This window comes from Nerophis ophidion, linkage group LG13 (genome assembly GCF_033978795.1).
Source record: "Nerophis ophidion isolate RoL-2023_Sa linkage group LG13, RoL_Noph_v1.0, whole genome shotgun sequence".
Taxonomy (NCBI): domain Eukaryota; kingdom Metazoa; phylum Chordata; class Actinopteri; order Syngnathiformes; family Syngnathidae; genus Nerophis; species Nerophis ophidion.
In genome coordinates this window covers 45,463,877-45,483,807 of record NC_084623.1, presented here as the reverse complement: position 1 = coordinate 45,483,807, position 19,931 = coordinate 45,463,877, and the positions used below count along the sequence as shown (strand labels likewise).

The 19,931-nt window shown below is 40.2% G+C and overlaps 1 protein-coding gene across 6 annotated transcripts in view; it reads left to right on the top strand.

Moving 5' to 3' along the window:
- sphkap (SPHK1 interactor, AKAP domain containing) overlaps window positions 1-19,931 on the top strand; it is a 393,096-nt gene that overhangs the window by 356,254 nt on the left and 16,911 nt on the right. For 5 of the 6 annotated variants that reach the window (XM_061919048.1, XM_061919045.1, XM_061919046.1 and 2 more), the window contains 4 exons: window positions 9,055-9,114; window positions 9,431-9,571; window positions 10,872-11,142; window positions 12,464-15,803. In XM_061919048.1, the coding sequence (XP_061775032.1) occupies window positions 9,055-9,114; window positions 9,431-9,571; window positions 10,872-11,142; window positions 12,464-15,803 (3,812 nt within the window). The remainder of the gene's footprint in view (window positions 1-9,054; window positions 9,115-9,430; window positions 9,572-10,871; window positions 11,143-12,463; window positions 15,804-19,931) is intronic. The other variant, XM_061919049.1, reaches the window with a different exon arrangement.

The following is a 19,931-nucleotide window of genomic DNA, read 5'->3' as shown; positions in this document are numbered from 1 at the left end:
GTTTAAAATGAGCCTTTATTAATGCAGTATGAACAAGAATATTTTAATGTAGACACATAGAATCATCATACTGGTTTGATTATATGTCAAGTGTTAATTCAAGGCCAAGGCAAAATATCGAGATATATATCGTGTATCGCGATATGGCCTAAAAATATCGAGATATTAAAAAAAGGCCATACCACCCAGCCATACTCATGCGTCAACTGTTTTATATGTGCGTGAATAATGTGTGTGCTCTCATGCGTGCGTATATACGTTTGTTTCTATATGCATATAATTATGTATGTTTGTGTATGTGTATATATATATATATATGTATGTATGTATACATGCATACATGCATACATATATACGTGTGTGCGCGTGTATTTTTCTATTAAAAACATATTTTTTGTGCGTTTTCAAAGACCAAGCTTTATATTGTTGTTATTGGCCGATTTCAACATGTTTGCTTTTTAATGTGCTTCTTGTGGTCTTCCCAATTTTTGCTGGTGTTTTTTGTAATGTGTCTAGGGCAGGGGCGCTCACACTTTTTCTGCAGGCGAGCTACTTTTCAATTGACCAAGTCGTGGAGATCTACCTCATTTCTATTTATAATTTATATTTATTTATTTATGAAAGAGTCATTTTTGTTAACAAGTTAATGGTGTTTAATGATAATACAAGCATGTTTAACACATAAAGATTCATTTCTTTCATGAAGACAAGAATATAAGTTGGTGTATTTGATTCTGATGACTTGCATTGATTGGAATTAGACAGTGGTGCTGATAACGTCCGCATTTTCAAATGGAGGAAAAAAAAAGTCCTCCTTTCTGTCCGATACCACATGAAAGTGGTTGGATTTGGCATCTCATTTGTCCAACTTGCATACTCGTTTTTAAACACTTTGTTATGAGAGTAGCATATGTGTGTGGCCCTTTAATGTCTGGCAGCAGGTGAGTGACGTCAGTGAGTCTGCGGGTGGGCAAGCAAGTGAGAAAGCGGTCGCTGAGGGCGGGGGAGAAATACATTGGCATCAAACTCCGTAGCTTGCTAGCTTTCTGAGACTTATTTTGTTAGCACAGGCAGGATGAAACAGGTCTTTTATGGTGAAGACAGGAACTGTGCAGTCGGTATTTAGAGTTTTGACAGTAGGTAGGGAGTCTCTAGAAATAAAATGTGTTTCTCTGCGTCCGGCCTGTTAGTGATTTTTTTCTTAAATATGAGCTCGCAGCAGCCAGCGTCATCTCACAAGATCCTCGGGTGCCGAGAATGTCAAACAACTGACGAAAGTGAAGTCTTGCTATGATTGATGATTTCTCATTTTTATGTCTATTTTTTAATGCCTGGCTTGAGATCGACTGACACACCCTCCGAGATCGACCAGTCGATCGCGATCGACGTAATGGGCACCCCTGGTCTAGGGCCAATAAAAAGAGTCACAGGCCACAGATGTCCCCTGTGCCGCACTTTGGACACCCCTGCTGTAGAAATTAACTGTTTATGGCCACTGTAATCTTAGTACTGTGGTATAGTTTTTCATCCTATGGTCACATATGGGACGCGAGTCACATGGTTGTCTTACGTCAGCGCCGGCAATAGTAAAGTGCGTTATTCACTCAGCGGGTTTTTCCTGTGTGATTAAAGAGGGTATAAATGGGGAAGTCCTTCTTGAGCTGCTGCCTTGTGTTATCATATATTACTGCCTCAGCACATGTCAATGTTTTCCTTTTGTATTTATAAATCAAAACAAAATTTGTACTTTGGAGCAATGTTCACAAACTCTAGTATTTGGCTTGTTAGCTTCCCGTCGCAGGCGAGCGATGATGGTGAAAAGTTGTTTGATCATGTTGGATGCTACAATATGACTTATTTGTTGCAAGAATGAGCCTCAATGTATTGTTGCAGCGGGCGTAGTGTGACGCTGAGAAGGTAGGGGGGTGGTGTCTAAAGCCACAGGATGAGAGGCTGAAATGAGGCAGAGGCATGCCGGTGTGTTCTGGGGTCAAAATGCTTGCCCGATGGTGGGTCTCTTCTTTGGGTGAGGGTGTCACTAATGTTATATAAATACTTTTTTTTTCTAATATTTTCGCAATCGACCAGTATGGTCCCAACGATCGGCTGGTAGATTGATCGACGGGTTGCCGACCCCTGATGTAGAGAATAGGGCATCCATGGACAGGTGATTTTGTATGCATTCTGTGGCCCATTGCCTTTTAGGTGTGGAATAACCTCAGGTCTTAAATTGACATTTCACAGCTATTATGTGCTCATCATACCCACTGAATTGATGTAAACAGCAGATGAGGGACACAGCAAAGAAGACCGTCTCTTAGTATTCAAGTAAATGGTACGAGTGACAGTTCAGGAAAAGCAGACACAGAATAGTCATTTTTAGCTATCGTTGACTTTTTTCATTCATTTATTAGTGACGGTTTCAAAATCCTCACAATAACGACGTGACGTATGACTGTATCAATCGGAAACTTGGTGAGTGTAGTTTTGTATCTGGCACTTTTGTGTTGGCCGTTCAGACAGTAAACTCCACCGTCTAAAATCCTCTGAGCAGCGCTGGACCGGCAAAACGGGGTCGTGGAACGCCATGAATGGTAGAAAAAGAGGAAGCATCCGGGTCAAGAGAAGGTGTTCGTAGTTGATAAGAGGAATTTTTCATCAAAATCTGTCTTAAACTTTTTGAGTTGTTACCAACAATCAGACAAACAAACCTTGTGAAAACATAAGCTCTTTGGTGGAGGTAATTAAGTCTTCTTACTGCAAAACACGGAAACGTGGAGGGGAAGCCTCCGGTGGGAGTGCGGACACTGCACGAGTAATAAGAGAAGTTACTTGATAAACCATCAAAAATGTAACATTTGGCTCGAAGATGTCCGTGTAATGTTTGGGATATTTATTTAAAAAGTGCTCGAAACAACTTTATATAATAGTTGCTTTTCTGAAAGCCAATGTTTTCTTTTCCAGTATCGATAAAATCAATGAATTACCTTTTAAATCGACAATGGATCGATATATATCTTCTGAAACGCTAACTTGCCGAGCACAAAGTTGTTGTTGTTTTTTTCGATCTTAGGAATATAAATCGATCCATAGATATGTGGATCAACTGTTACACCCTTACTTTTTACACTGGATATTTACATTTTAATTTCAACGGCACTTAACTAAGTTTTTTTTTTAAATATTACAGTGGATGTTCCAGCACTTCTTTGCAATTAAATACACGTTAGTGTTAGGGTTGTCTCGATACCAATAATTTGGTACAGGTACCAAAATGTTTTTCGATACTTTTCTATACTTAAAAAGACCACAAAAAGGGGACAAAAAAGAAAATTCATTTTTGGCTTCATATTAACAAAAAAAATCTTATGATACGTTAAACATATGGTTCTTATTGCACTCCAAGAACAATTTTAGAAGATTAAAATACAAATTAAAAGGCATTAAACAAATTAGGCTTTTTGTTGCACTCATAGAATAATAAATTTTTTATATCCAGAGTGTACCCCGCCTTCTGCCCTATTGTAGCTGAGATAGGCGCCAGCGCCCCCCGTGACCCCAAAAGGGAATAAGCGGTAGAAAATGGATGTATGGATGGATATTACATATAACCTGCCATAATCTATAATTAAGTTAGAATACAGTAAAAAGCTGTATTGATATTATGCTTCATGATTAATGGTTGCCACTGTGCTTTTATTTGTTCTTAAAGACAAATAAAATCATTAGTAAAGACTAAAAACAATACTATGGCTTAAACTACACAGATAAGACATGTAAAAAACACACATTGTTAAAGATACAACACAAATTGTAGGAATTTGTTACAAAACTCTGTCATTTCACTTGAATTAGTTTGCGCTACATGGGCGGTTTGGACTTTGCTAATATTTGGCATCAAGCCTAACAGCTGTGAGTGTGTCTGTATCTGTATGTGCACAGCAGGGGAGCTGGTTAACTTTATTACCTGTTGATCTGACTGCTTGTTATTTAATTAATAAGCTAAGTTTGAAGCAAAGGTTATATAACTTCTGTCATGCCAGTTTTAGCAAGGCATGATTCACGGCAGCGCTTGCGCTTGCTTCTGTGTTTAAAGCTTTAGTTTTGAAGCCCAAATATTTCCATATGATATTGCGCGTCACGTACCCCATTATTAACCAGTAGAATTGTCTTTATTTTTCCTCGCCTTGCTGTTTCTTGTTGTGCGCTCTGAGTGTGTGTGCGCTGACACACTCAACATGCCTCTTTGCTCTGCTAGTTACCGCCGCACGGCAGCCTGCGAATGAATAAAAGTACCGGTATTTTTCAAAGGCAGTATAGTACCGTTTTGAATTCCATTAGTACAGCAGTACTTTATTAGTAGCGGTATACCGTACATGATTGGAGCATTTCAGCAATATGCTTGTGTTCAATTACAGTAAGTGTGTTTAGTCTAAACATTTCTGCCCCTTAATTTTACACCTGGGGTCTTAGATTCGCGGGCCAATTGCGGCCCATGAGACGTTGTTTTTCGGCCCCCACCTTAATATGAAAGTGTAATGTTAGTGCGGCCTGCGAGTTTTATATGAATGGCGCTTGACAGCCTGATGTTATTTAGGTCCAAAGTGACTCTTTCAATGTTCTGGGTTGCCTACCCCGGCGTTAGTGGAAAAGCGGCAAGTGAGTGAAAATGACAGAGATGTTGCCATGGAGACGAGGGCTTTCTTACGTGCCCGACTGTAGTCACACTGCGACACCTGTCCGTCAGTAATAACAGTCCCCGATAACCTGGACCAATTGAAATTATTATTTTTTTATTATTGTTTAATTTGCATTTCCTCACACAACGAACACTACTTATATTTCTATATGACGCCGGATAACTCTCCGGGAGCCGTCACTTTTTTGCGCTCGCTATCCCGGTACTTCCCTACAGATGTGTTGCCGTAGGGAGGGAAAGCGTAATGACACACATTGCGGAAATAACATTATTCTTCGTGCATCGACTGAATACAAATATATTAAATTTTGAGGGGTATGCAAAAAATGTTTTAGGAAATCTTTTCTTGCAGCCCAGCCCGACCCAGACTTTGCATCCAGTGGCCCCCAGGTGAAGTGAGTTTGAGACCCGTGTTTTACACACTATGGCATCGTTTTTGTTTAGATAATACCACAATAGTATTTTACTGTGGCCATAATACTATCGTATTATGATATTTTAATATCGTCATATCATTTAAAAATTTGTTTTCCGGTTAAGAGACCACAATTTAGTCCAGTGTTTTAAAACTGCAGGAATTTTCATGATACAAATTTATTTACCTAATAATTCCGTTTTAATTGGGTTAACTGCAAAAGTCTCTTTTTTCGTTGGTTAGCTTTAGTATTTCCAGAGAGAAACGTGCTCAAAATGAGCAAGTTAATGTATGTTCAACTCGTTATCTATTTAAATCTCAAAGTCTTATTGGGTTCTGTGTGAAACGACCAATTATAAAAAGTTTGTAGATTGCATTCCAGCTGTGAGGAAGTGAACCATTGAAAGTAAACGTTCTCAAACTAGTATTTGTGTCAAGGTGTTCTTTTTTGCAACTATATCTGTATTTCTTTTTGTACATATATAATTAGGTGTAGGTAGTGCAGGTGTCTGAAAAAGTATAATGACAGACAGCAGGATTCCACCTGTGCATGTTTTTGCATTGAAACGATGCCGTGTGACTCACTTTTCTGCTCTGTTTGATAAGCATGGCACCATTTAAATGTTAGGACATATATAGAAATGTCGTGACTGAGACACAGAAATGACACTTCCCTCAAAGTGGTGCCTCATGTTGCGCAAACATACTCAACTGGGACCACCCCCTCCCATTCAATTTCTCCTCATTTCAACTGGAGCTTAGCTTCATCCACTTAGCCACACAGGACTTCCTTGCCTCTGCCAACTCGGATCAGAGGCCGTAGGCTGTAGAATGAAACCGCATCCTTGCAGTCCCAGAGTCCCCGCGCCGACACAAGGACTCCATCATAGACCATTAAACCTTGCGGCTAGAGGCGAAGGTGGGTGAAATAGGAAATGGAAGAAGGCAGCGAGTGTGACAAGGAGCGGAGAAGAAGGAAGTGGGAAGCGAATGAGCCGACTTTCGGGAGAGAAGTCTTGTCAGGGAGGGTCTCGTCTTAAAGCCATGACAGACAGCAGCTGTCATTTTGAAATATCGAGTCACTTACCTAAAAGGTGTCATTGTGTTTGGCTTGTTGGATTTGTGACAGACAGGGTAGTGGGGAAGGAGGTAAAGTACCTTACCTGCCAATATCAATTAATGTCAATAGTCATTTCTAGAATCTAGAGCACATATGAATATAAGGCACATCTACCTAATATTTGGGCAAATTGTATTTTGTACATAGTTTGGGGGCACACGCTGCAGCTGTACAGACTGAAATATTTACATTTTATTCACAAATTAATCAAAAGACAGTGACTACAGTAGCCTACCGGAGTGGTCAAGGTGTCTGTGTGGTCTTCATCCTCCTTAGGTGTCTGAGTGGAGGAGACTTGGGGTTGTGTCGTTCAGCCATTTCTTGGCCTCATTTTCACTTTTATTTTCGTCTCGATGGCGGGTTGCCTCTGCCTTCTTTGGCTCGAAGCGTTCTGGACTTTGTGGGCAAATTAGTGGTAGTGGATTTCGGTTCCATGCAGCATTTGTTTCCTTTTTCAATGGCTGGGTTGATCGCCCTCAGCTTTGGGGCTGGGTTGTGTGCATTTCGTCATGTCTTCGCCATGCTGAAGGTGAGTGTATAACGCGCTAAATGGCTGACTGAATGACAGTGTAAGAGCCTTATTGTGCAAAACACACTATTCTTACCTGGTGGAACATATTTTTGTGTATTTGGGATCTTCATAATTCCCGGAAATTTTTAATCTGACCATAGAGGAAGGTTGGAGTTGTGTATAAAACAATTCTGCCTTCTTCCAAATGAGCAGTTTAGAATTTGAGATAATTGTGACAAAGCGGTTTACTCCAACAGATTTGCACAAGTCCGCCATTTTTATTTAGCTGTTGTCCAAAGTTGCAGTCAGTTAGTTGTTTTTTTTCTCTCCCCTCTTGTCGTGGGGCAGACTGGCTCAAACATGCACGTGTGTGCTAAAATCCTCTGCTGTAGCCTATTGTTCTAGCTTGTATGTATCAGTTGACTCGATATGGAGGATCTATTAACTACAACATTGCTGACGCGAACATGAAACAGTTAAAGGAGGTTTTGCCTGGTGACGGACTTTGCACATAGATTTTAGACCGCCCACAAAGTGGCTTGAAAATGGTCTGTAAAACATAATCTTTGCAACATTTTGACCAAAGAACCACCATTACATGTTATGTAGTGTTTTAACTGTAGAAAAAAATCATACATTACCCCTTTTTTGGTTAAACCTTTTGTTGGTCCACTGTGGCTTGTTAATGAATCTTGTCTTATCCACCCATCCATTTTCTACCACTTGTCCCTTTCGGGGTCGTGGGACGTGCTGGAGCCTATCTCAGCTGCTGTGACGAGGCAAGTTTTATCGTTGGCATGTGAAGACTTTTAATCTAAGCATTGTATAAAGGCAAAAAGTTCAAAGCGTGGGAAACAAATGTGCATGTTTTAGTATGGAAATTACATGGAGTACTACAAAGCCTAGAGCTCCAACAAAGTTGAATTATTAACAAAAAGGGGAAAAAATATATAGGAGGCTATATTTTTAGGTTTGAAAATTGCAACTTCCGCAATAAACACTGCGCACTCTGAGATTAACAGCATGCATTAAAGACTCTTCCGGTTGCCTTCTGTGGCGGGGTGGAAACAATGAATGCTGTTTTTGGTTCCAGTTCTCAAGTCTTGACAAGGCATGCTTTGTGTAGCTAATATTTATCAGCACTCTAATTGGGGAAAATGGTCTCTGAAGTAACTGCTGTATAAACGATCTTAAAGGAGAATTTACTTCTTTTGGAATTTTGCCTATTCTCAATCATTATGAATGGATTATTTTTTAATGCATTCTAAATGTCAAATAAAGGTAAATGAAAGTCCGCTTACAGCGAAGCCATTGTGAGGTCCTCAATTCCACCCATGAAACCTGACAACCGTTCAACAGCACCAGCAATACTCCATTTACATTTTGTGACTTGAATACAAATGTATTTATATTAACTAATTAATTAATCATTAGTGATATTAATATTTTAAGCAACAACGCAAACAAACTATTCATAATGGCGCCGTGATTACTTCCTGTGTGCCGATGTTTACATCGTTGACTGATCAGCTGCTTCCTCGCTTCCTTCCACCCTGTAAGTTTATTGTAAATCACAAATCATGCCTCTCACCTAGACAGAAGGTGGCTGTTGATATAATCCAACAAGTTGAGACACTTTGACAGCTATATAGGACCTGGAACTGGTGTGGACGACACGAAAAGCACTTGTTTCCCCTTTAAATGGGAATATATGAACATCCCAGCAGTCGGCATCCTAATGACAGCAGACATTGTACAGTAAGTGATGTAAAGTCTGCAATGAGCATAAATCAGTGATGAAGAAAAACATAAGCAAAGGTTGTGATGCATTTTTGAAATTAATGTGCCACGTATGCTTAAAATGATCAACATTTGTAAATATGAATTATTATCATTTTGCCCATTATGTACATAAAACCTCAAGTTGAGGAGTTTTGATGTTTTTAAGGGATTTATAGGCAGAATTGAACGGCTCCCTTTCGCTTCATTGTAAGCAGACTTTTGATCGAATCTAATATTTAGAATGCATAAAAAAAAAAAAAAAATCCATCCGTCCTCCATCCATTATCTACCGCTTGTCCCGTTCTGTCTTTCATAATGATTGTGATAGATAGGCAACATTTTTGTAAAAAAAAGTCCAGTTCCACTTTAAACAAACCAGCATCCCATCATGGGGAATGTTTGACGGGATTCGCTGCAAAAACATGTTTAAATGTACAAAAAAAAAATGTTTAAATAAACTCCACTGCATTGTTTCATCCTTCGACTGTATACATTTCTTAGCTTGTCTGCATTTGTGCTCCTTTCAGATCTGTTTCGTGAATCTGGACCCTCAGAAAACTGACTATTGTGACGACAAAAGCCTAAAGGTGAGGCGCAACTTTCAAGCTTGGTCTTTTGCTTCGTTCGCTGTATTCCCTTTAATTCCCCGGGTTGGTTTCTTCCAACATTGGCACGGTTGCCATGGATACTAGGTCATTATCTAGAATTTCATGGTTGATTTGTTTGTGTAATGTGCATGAGAAGGCCCCAAATGGGTCAGCTCCAGGTGGGAGTAGTTGGCAATCAGTGATGCGATCCCATCATCAGGTGTAAACTAAATATCAGTTGTTGTATTGATAGTACTGACAACCCATTATGGTTGCTTTTGTCATTGTAAGCTCTGGTGTGACGTGTCCCCCACAGAAATTGGCAATGATGTCACCAGACCTGCCAAGGCTTGTTGAGTTACTCACTGTTCACCAGCCAAAAGAAAATGAGATCCTCTTCCTCGGTGGCCTTGAAGGAGCAGACACCTGCCAAACGCACCCACCAGCCCCTTCTCAGGTGACTTTACGGTGCTGACATCCGGGAAACAGTACCGGTTCGTGACACATTTGTTACTGGGCCACTCAGAAACATTTAATAATTCATAAACAACCACATTTTATCCTACTTTACTTTCGCATGTCTCACTAGAACACACCGATAAGCGTGTTCATAAATTAATGAATGACATACAGCCCTGATAGAAAGTGGCCATTTGTTATATCTTTCTTACACGGGACAATGTTCATTAAAGAACATATCAAATGTAAATGTAGCACATTGTAGCCACATGCTACTTTCCATCTGCAGTCCCCGGCAAGTTGATGGTATATTCAACAAGGTCCAGATGTTAGACAGCACCAACAATATAATAAATTACACTCAGATATACAGTGGAACCTCAATTTACGAACTTAATTGGTTCTTGAGCATGGTTCGCAGTCCAAAAAGTTTGTATAGTGACGCATAGTTCCCCATAAAAACAACGGAAATCAGTTCTAGCCTGGACGAAAGTCCTTCATTTTTTTAAAAGCAAACTTCGGAAACATTAATGTGTATTTGTACTCAGGGCTGTAACTAGGATTTGACAAATACCAAGGTCAGAAATTGGTTGTCAAAGAGGAACTTTGAAAGGCTGAAATCATGTGTATGTATCCCAGCACCAAACAAATTATATTACCCTGAACAACACAATGAATTTCTAGAATAACAAAAGCTTGCATTTAGGTAGAACTATCATGTTATATTATATAACATCTTTGACAATCAGCAGGACTTTGTAGCAGTCCACTTTATTAATATGCTAAAGTTTAGCGTATTAAACAATTTTAACATTAAAACACAAATTAAAAACCTCACTACATTTTCAACTAAGAACGGGGCTCAAACCCACAACTTTGTTTCACAACTGGGTATTATTGACAGGCCCCATGAGAGCTACCACAAATCTTGGAGGGAAATTTGTTACCACATTCTTATCAGTGACAGAGCATGGATATGGCCAGGAATACGCTTGGGGGAAAAATGTTATATGAAGCGCTTTTTCATCCAATAATTTACATTTTGACACATGCTTCTTAGCACAAAACGCACCCCGCCCCACGGATTGCAAAGACCTACGCACAGCTAAGTTTAGGGCAGGCGGGGTTAAATTCAGTGAGCTGAACCTGGCTGACTTATTTTTCTTACGTTGCTGGAGTTGTAGCCGGTGTTATGCATTGTCAAAGATTATTTGAGTTTGTGAACGTCTGGCGAGTGTCGACTTATTCTTTTAGTAGCCTAGCGTAATAGTGTACTTTGCTGTATGTGTCTCATTCAGGGTCTTCAACAGCAGCAGAGAAGTACAGGCGTGTGCCTATTTCAGAGTTCAGGGCAAAGAGGCAACATTCAACCCAACAGAATCATCTTTGAGATCAACCGGTTCCTGCTAGGTCTGCAGTGGGGAAAGGAACAACAGCATCACCACGGGCGGATAACCAGACAACGGCTTGATGACGACACAAATCGTTCAGTTTCATCCATCGAGGAAGATTTCCTGACCGCCTCAGAACACTTAGGAGAAGACAGTGAGGATGACCCTTGCAGGAATGGTGAGTCCCAAGTGAAGGAAATACATTGACCTACCACAACATTCAATAGATTTTGATGAGCTCTATGATACTTCGGTCTATTTGATAATTGAATAAAGCATGTGCATATGCAATACATGTAATTGCACCAGCAGAGTGAAAAACAAACTCTCCCACAGGTTCAATAAGCTACAATATAAAATTAGCATCTTCTATACTATATTGAATCCAAAACTGTGGTACGAATACTAATGTGTTACCAAGTAGTTTCAATTACAATGTCCTTTGCTGCCTGAAATATTCAAGTTTAATTCACTTTATCTGCTACAAGCCGATGGGAGGATGTCATGAAGTCAGTGTATTTTAAAATTTTTGAAATGCTAACACATGGAGGAACTTTTCTTGATGTTTTGACACATGATGTTGAATTACCACACTGCCTATTAAGAACTAGGATTACCATTTTGTTAATTAGGGTAGAATTTTTGATTCAGCTCTTAGAAAATTGGGCTAGTGGCAATATTCTTGTGACTGGACGGTGGGTCTGCAACCCGCGGCTCTGGAGCTGCATGCAGCTCTTTCATGCCTCTGCCCTGGCTCCCTTTGGCTTTTGAAACAAAATGTCAATACATAATAGCTATTTAATTTCATTTGATTTTGTCAGATTAGTTCAATCAAACAATTGTTATGAGAGTTCGGTGATCTTGTAATATAAAAATAAAACATATTTTAATATTTTGTCGATCGAAATGTACGTCACACCTCCTATGCCTAATTTTTTTTCTGGCAAGCAATTGTATTGTTTTTAGTGGTCAGCCCCCCGGTAAGTTAGCAATGGACATATCAAAAAAGAGAACAATTTCTGATGAAAATACAACATTTAATTCTTCATGGACAGATTAATTTACTTTCACTGTCGACAAGGTTAGATCACCTGTGTGCTTAATATGTGGGGAGAAAATGGCAAACAACAAAAAAATCTAATGTTGCAAGACATTTCCAGAACAAACACACAGTGTTAGCGAGAAGTTAGAGAAGACTTTAAAAGAGCAGTTTTTGAAGCTGATCAGAGCAAAAATACTCGGTGGGTCGTTCTCTGTCTAGTGTTTAATTTCATACATATAATAGGATAAGTGTAAATAAACTATAAGTAATGTTATTGATCAGAGTTTGCTGCTACGGGTGGGTTTTGTTTGTTGGGAAATGGGCTCAAATGGCTCTGTGAATGCCGAAGGTTGACGACACCTGATGTAGAAAATAATTACAATTTTTCCATTCTTAGTCTTAAATAGGACAAATCTGCTGGTCAATTTCACAGATGTTTGTTTTTGTCTCTCCGCAGAGCAAGATGTTGGGGATCAGGCTGAGAGCTTGGTGGACATTGCACAGAAGCATAGCGCTAGTGTCACAGGTCAGAGGGGACAGATGGTCCACCATCAGATGAGGGAAAACGCAGAGGTGAAAAGAGAAATAGGAGTCAGCCCGCACACAAAGGAATCAGCTGGTCATTACGCCACTAATCTGGCAGAGTCTGTGTTGCAGGATGCCTTTATACGGCTATCTCAAGACGAATCCTCATTTGTCTCTGAAGCTGCGGTCAGCGTGTCTCACTCCAGATACCCCGCCAATACAGCTCTCTCACAAGCAAAACAGTCTTCCCAACAACGGACCTGCTCATTTGAACTTCCAAAAATTGTTATAGTTCAAAGCCCTGACAGTGCAGATGGAACTGCAGAGTGGCTAGAGACACAGGTGTCAAATGTGTCTGAGCAGGATACCCCAAACAAAGACTGTGAGATGCCAGAAAAGGAGAAAAAAACTCACATTCCTCAGCACAATGGAGGACACCAACCCAAACCCGTGGAGGTGGCTCTGGCCTGTGCTGCCAATGTTGTTGGCACAATAACGTCCCCGCAGCTAACAGAACACCTCGCCTTGGATTCAACTTCAGGAGAAGAACCTGAGGAAGAGCTTCAGGAACCAGAAGAAAAAGCAGATTACTCCTTCTCCTCAGCTATGTGTGGTATAGCACAGGTTGCTGGTGCTGTAGCAGCCGTGGAGCTTACGGACAAATCATTGGACAATAAGGATTGTGAAGCCGATTTAAATGAAGGCTACACCGCATCGCAGGGTTTGATATCGGCTGCCCAAATATCTGCAGCCTTTACATTACACTGTAGTGTTGCGGAAGGTACTAGTGTAGAAGTGTTTCGTGCAAACATTGCAGAGGTCCTTCACAGGGAAGCAGCTGAGGTACTATCTTCTCCACATGGATACAGGAGTGTAGCAGACCTCTTAGAGTCCACACATAACAAGATTGTTGATGGTATCACTTGTCCCAAAAAATCCTACGCAGATGAAAGGGAAATGGGTGACCTAATCAATGAGGTGGCCGACAGTCTTTTCAAACATGCTTTAGAGATTGCAAAAAAGAAAAAAGAGCTCCAAGGCACCAAAGAGGATGCATCAAGCCTCCAGGTTCTTCTGCAGGATAGTGTAAACAATTTGCTGTTTGAAATTCTTTGCGTGGCACAAAAGAAGATTAGTCACATTTCCAGACATGACAAAGGTCCATTTGAGACGCGACAAGACTTTAATACTGGCTCGAAGGAATATTCCACCATAACCGACAGTGATGACTCGTTAAGTCAATTACAGTCTTCAGCTAGTTATAGGCAGTCCACTAACAGTGACAAACATAGTGGAATGCGTCACAGGACGGATAGGCTTACCATGGTTTCTGGACTGAAGCCAACAAATGTGGCTGAAGAAAGTGACTTCGGTACATCTTATCATACAGAGTACAACAAAGAGCAACAGCAGCAACACCCTTTTTGTGGACAAAGTCCGTTAAAGAGTGTCATTCACAGAAAAGACTACTACCAAAACCAGCCTGACTATAATATTGTCAGAGTGCCTTTGAGTGAAATTCCAGTTAATGGCATGGAACGGCGGGGGCGATCATTGACAGGAAGTGAAAGCAGACAGGCTTCCCTTACCCCCCAGTCCTCCCTCAACTCCTGCAGTTCACTGTTCTCTTGGAGAATGGACTCCGAGACCAGGACACCTATTACATGCTTTGCTGATGACTTAGCTGCGACAGTGGTGTCTATGGCCACAGAGCTCGCAGCCATATCGCTTGAGAATTCTACAGGGAAACAGCCTTGGTTCTGTGCCCTCAAAGGGACGTTTACAGAGGGCCCGGAGGCCTACCTAATTCCGGCTTGCCGAACGGTACTAAGGAGGAAAGAAGGTCAGAGCAACAATGCATTGTCAAAGAAACATCGTGCACCACGCCTCAGTGAAATTAAAAAGAAAACAGAGGAGCAACCAGAGTTAATGGAGCGACTTGTAAACCGTGTGGTGGATGAATCAGTCAACCCTGATGAACCACAGGACCCATTTGCACTCTTTGCCTCGGAAGTCACTGCCAGGATCATGAACTGCCCTGAGCTCAATGTCGTGGACACTTCCAAAGCCGGCCAGTCACGAAGCAGATTGCAGTGTGAAAGGTGGAGCCGTGGGAAGGCATCAAGTTATGAAAGCATTCCAGAAGAAGATGGTGACCCCTTAGGCACACCAAACACCCTTGGCCCTGGCAGTCATTTAGGTCAGAATCTGAGTCGTGGTAGCTCAATCTCCAAGCAGTCAAGTTGTGAGAGCATCACAGATGAATTTTCAAGGTTCATGGTAAACCAGATGGAGACTGAGGGCAGAGGCTTTGACCTTCTTCTGGACTACTACGCAGGGAAAAATGCCAGTAGCATTCTATCTGCAGCAGTGCAACAGGCTGCATCTAAGAAAAATGGCCACCTTAATGTCAGGACTACATCCTGCTTGTCCAAACAGTCTAGCACAGAGAGCATCACGGAGGAGTTCTACAGGTTCATGCTCCGAGACATGGATAAAGAGAACAAAGAATATGGCATTGCTAAGACTAAAGAGTGGAGCAACAGCTTGTTCCCCCCATCTCCTCGGACACCCTTTTGTATCAGACAGTCGTCAGTCCCTGACAGGCGCTCTTCAGACTCGAGACTGACAGTTAACTCGCCTATCAAAGCCAATTCGTTTGATGGATTTGCCCGAAATGTGCATGGAGACACATTGAATATCTATCCAAGCAACTCTGTGTCTGCAACGGGCCTTTGTAAGTCAGACTCGTGCCTCTATCAAAGAGGCAAGACTGACCAGATCACCGATATGTTGATTCATGAGACCTGGTCCAGCTCTATTGAGTCATTGATGCGAAAGAACAAGATCATTGCAGATCCAGAGGACGACCTAGAAGCTGCAGGCGACTCCCAACCTCATGTGCAGCAGTTTGCCAATCGCCTGGCAGCGGACATTGTTGATATTGGAAAATCGTCTGTTGTAGTTCAGCAAGATAGCATCATGAATGCCTCACAAAAACACATTCCTGTTGGTGAGAGAAGAATGGGGTTCAAACAATCCCATCTAAATTGTAACCGTAGTAGGTCAAGTCATGAACAAGTGGCTTCAGGGATAAGTGACTGCAGTACACCTCATATAAGAGGTCACAGGGATGTGCCAGTGATACATATTGAAGTGGATCAGAAGGATGAGGCTTCCATAAGCCATGAAAGGAGAGATCAACCTCGAGAACGACCAGAGGAAATTCCAACTACCCAGCAGACCGAGAGGATTACAGCCAATGGCAACAGGTACTGAGATTTAACCTTTAGTATTAAAATACATATTTTATAAAAGAGGAGACTTGCAGAAATGTGCATATGTATTTTGAACAAGAGCTGTACAATGAATCGACATCAATGTTTTAAATGGTGCGAGGGGCTGAGTGGGGTTTTTTGTCCGTTGTAACTGGCAATTGAGTGACAGTCATGTTTGCCAATGAGAGTTGTTAAGCCTCGTGTCCTTTACTTCCTGGCCAATCCAAAATGTAAAGGAAACAGCAGGTTTGTGTGCGCTTTATTGGAGGCAGCCAGTATGTGAATACAAACCTCACTTGCACTTTGGAAAACGTTATGATGGTGACACTGCTTATATCGATCAATTGAACGATGAATGAAAATAAGTACAAATATTTTGCCGGCATCGATAAATTGCTAAGTACTCGTTTGTTTTTTTGTTTTTTTCGTGTCTTTCTTCTGGGAATTGCTCTCAGCACCTGAGCGCATTTATTTAACAGTAAAATTAACTGAAACCAGTGAGCCCTCTTTTCAGTCATTCACAATCTTTGTCTCAGTGAGATGAAAGCGAAATGCTATCTTACACACATAAGAAAGCACGGAGTCACGCTACTCGCGACCCGTTAGTGGGAATTTCTGCAAAGTAACAAAACTAAGAGGAATATGATATTACAGTAGGGCTGGGCGATGTATCAATATAAACGATATATCGCGGGTTTGTCTCCGTGCGATATAGAAAATGACTATCGTAATATTCGAGTATACGTTCTCACGCAGTTGCTTTGAGCTGCGGGCATTACACTACAGGGGTTTCTTACTCCTTCTCGTCTCTCTTCCTCACAGAGACGTAAAACAAGCCCGCCTTCTTAAATACGTCGTGCGTGTAGCGTCATACGCTCTTGCCGAGCAGAGAGGTAACAGCATGGCTAACGTTAGCTGAGGCAGGTGGCGCAAGCGGAGCGGAGCGAGTTGAGTGACATTACAAGAGAGAGAAGATGCGAAACTGACTACAAATGGAAGAACAATTTATGCCCAAAAAACAGCAGGGGGTCCATCATCTGGCCGGTGGTTTGGTTTCAAGCGGGAAGATACTCAGCAGACAACAGCAATATTCAAAGTATGCAGCAGAAGTGTTACTACAAAAGGTAACAGCACTACTAATTTGTTCTTTCATTTAAAAAGTCCTTCGCGGGAGAATGAAGAGTATTTAATAAATACAGTTTTGGTCAATTGACTAAGTTGTTATTTCCCTCTCTGCATGAAAGTTTAAAAGTATCATATATTAATGCAGTATGAAGAAGAATCTTTTAATGTAGACACAGAATCATCATACTGGTGTGATTATATGCAATAAGTAGTCATTCAAGGCTAAGGAAACATATTTAGATACATATCGTGTATAGAGATATGGCATAAAAATATTGCGATATTAATAAAAGCCAATATCGCCCAGCCCTATATTACAGCTTAAACCCGGATGGGCAATATGAGCCCATCAACACGGGACGAACGAGCGAGAATGCCATGATGGTAACAAACAAAATGTCGTTATGGAACAAATTTTTCCAACAGGGAAAAAATGCATTTTAAGATCTTCGGTATTTTTTTAAGTTACATTTTTGCTCACAGAGATGAGTATTATATTTATTTTTGTTAATTTATTGAGGATAACTCAGTTATTGACTTTCCAATTGCAATACAGTGGTCAACAATGCTACAGTAATGAGAAATAAAATTTATGTCCTTTTTAAATGGTTACTTGCATTATTATATATTATGATTACATTATATTATTAACAGTGTATAGTTTTTTATAGATTATTTCTTTATGTAGACAGATTATTGCATATTGTTCTGTGGGGCACCTCGAGACAAGAATGTTATTTTAAAGTCTTCCTTCACTTATTTCTGCAGTTTTATGCATTTATATTATAAAATATCCATCCAATATTAAAATCTCAAATTGGATCACAATCACGATTTTGGAGGAAAAATTCGCAATTAGGTTTTTTTCCTCAAATTCATGCAGCTCTATTTTCAACTAGGCCACACAACTACTATCTATTTTATTTTTAGCCTACCAAGCGCAAACACACTGATCTATTCTAAAACCCAGCAGTGTGTATTGCTTGACAGACCTTTTGATGAGACGTGACTCACACATCGGTGTGTGCTGTGTTGTGTGTGAAGAAATCTTTACAACTCACCTCCATTTGTGCAGTTAGTGTTCACAATTGGCTAACTGTTTCACATTTTCTCAATTACTTTGACATTTAAATTTGAAGTTGATCAAAACCATTGTACTTAACTGAATACATAATTTACATAAAAGCTTTGAGAGACTTAAAAATAAACTATTATAATGTCAGAATATTGTGTTTTTGCAGTCCCTGTACTCTGTACATCTCACCTGGAACAAACGTACAGTCGTCCCTGGTTTATCAAAGCCAGACCTGAATTTCATTAACAAATTTCCGCAAAGTACAAATATAAATGTAACTGACATGACCTTTTAATAACATTTTTAAACATAATCAAAGCTCTCTAAACATGAACCAACATCCATATAGTCACTTAAACACTTGATTCACCCAATATAGTAGCCTTGAGTGTGTTCTACTGTAGATTACAGTACTCACCAGTAGCCCTGAGAATCTTCCAAGCGTCATTGGAGTGGCCACTACAGGGAAATACTTTCTCACATGCTGGATGATTTCTCTGTGAGAACTGGGCTTCCAAGTGCTGAAACCACAGGTGTAAGTTATTCTGTCAAAAGTTGATTAAAGTGACCGTCGCAGCTAGAACCCATTGCCGTGTTGTTAGTTCTCCGGGAAGTGAGCATTGTGTGTCCTGTGTTTGCTCACAGGGCTCATCAATGTCACTGTCTCTTATTATTTTTGTCGAAGATGAATTCCATCCTGGAATCAACAGTTCATCAAACAAAGAACCAAAATGAGTCAGTTTAAGACTGTTCAAACAATTGTTCACAAAGTACACAGAACAATAATTATGATGAACATCTTAAACCCTTTTTCATTCTTTTGAGATAGATTTTTTCTGTATTTAATATTTGTTTACTTACTATGGTTTATTATTTATTTATTCACTGTTCTGTTACAGAGAACAAGGAAATTGGATACAATTGCTATGGTATGAAAATAAGTTCAGCTTCTTCCTACTCTTTTTTGGACGTGATAAAATGAAACAACTGGGAATATGTGATGCATTAAATTTTAACATATGCATGTTTGAAATAAACTGAAACTGAACTGAACACTTACCATAACTGGGACAGCAAAATACAGCTGATCGCAGTCTTGTTAGCATTAAGTGCATCAAAAAGTTGTTTTGCCAAAGGCTGGTCAATTTAATCGTCGCGATGAACATGCAGTAGCGTCAAGGTGTTCACTTTTAACCCGGTAACGGAAAGTCCCACTTGGTGGATTTCTTAATCATACATACAACACATAAATAAGATTTTATTTAGGCCAAAATTTGCAGACAATGCCTTTTAAAAAGACAAATTCAAGCAGCAATATAGTAAAGCTGCACTTTGGTGTAGTTGCAATATTGTTTAGCTGCAATATGTAAAGTGCAATGTAGTGAGAAACGACTGTATAGCTGGGTTGCATACAACGTCACATCCATTTTTCTTCTTGGCGGCTTAATTGACACGATGGTCAAGCAGCTTGAGTGTAGCATTAAAACCAGTGAGAGTGAGTGTAGCGTTTGGTCAGAAAATGCACTAGTACTGTTCTGTTCTTGGCTGTTCCAGTCGTTCAAATAGAGAGATAGGAAAGAGCTTTCACAGAGTCCCGAAAGATGTTCATAAAGGTAATAAAGTCAGGAAAGTGCGTGGAAGAAAATGGCTCTTAAAAATCATCATCTTGTGGAATACGATCAGACCGCTTGTGTCTGCAGTGATCACTTTGTAAAAAAAAAAATATATGAACATTTGATTTTTTTGAGAAACTTTCTGTGATGCATTCGGGTTTATTCTCTCCCGTATTAGTAGTGTTTCAGAGCAGAACTAAACGTAAAGAAAGGACCAGAGATCAAATTAGTTGGTGTTATTTTGTGGTTGCTATGCCTAAATATAATTATGTAGACCTGGTTGTGCAAATAAACTAACGTCATGTTAAG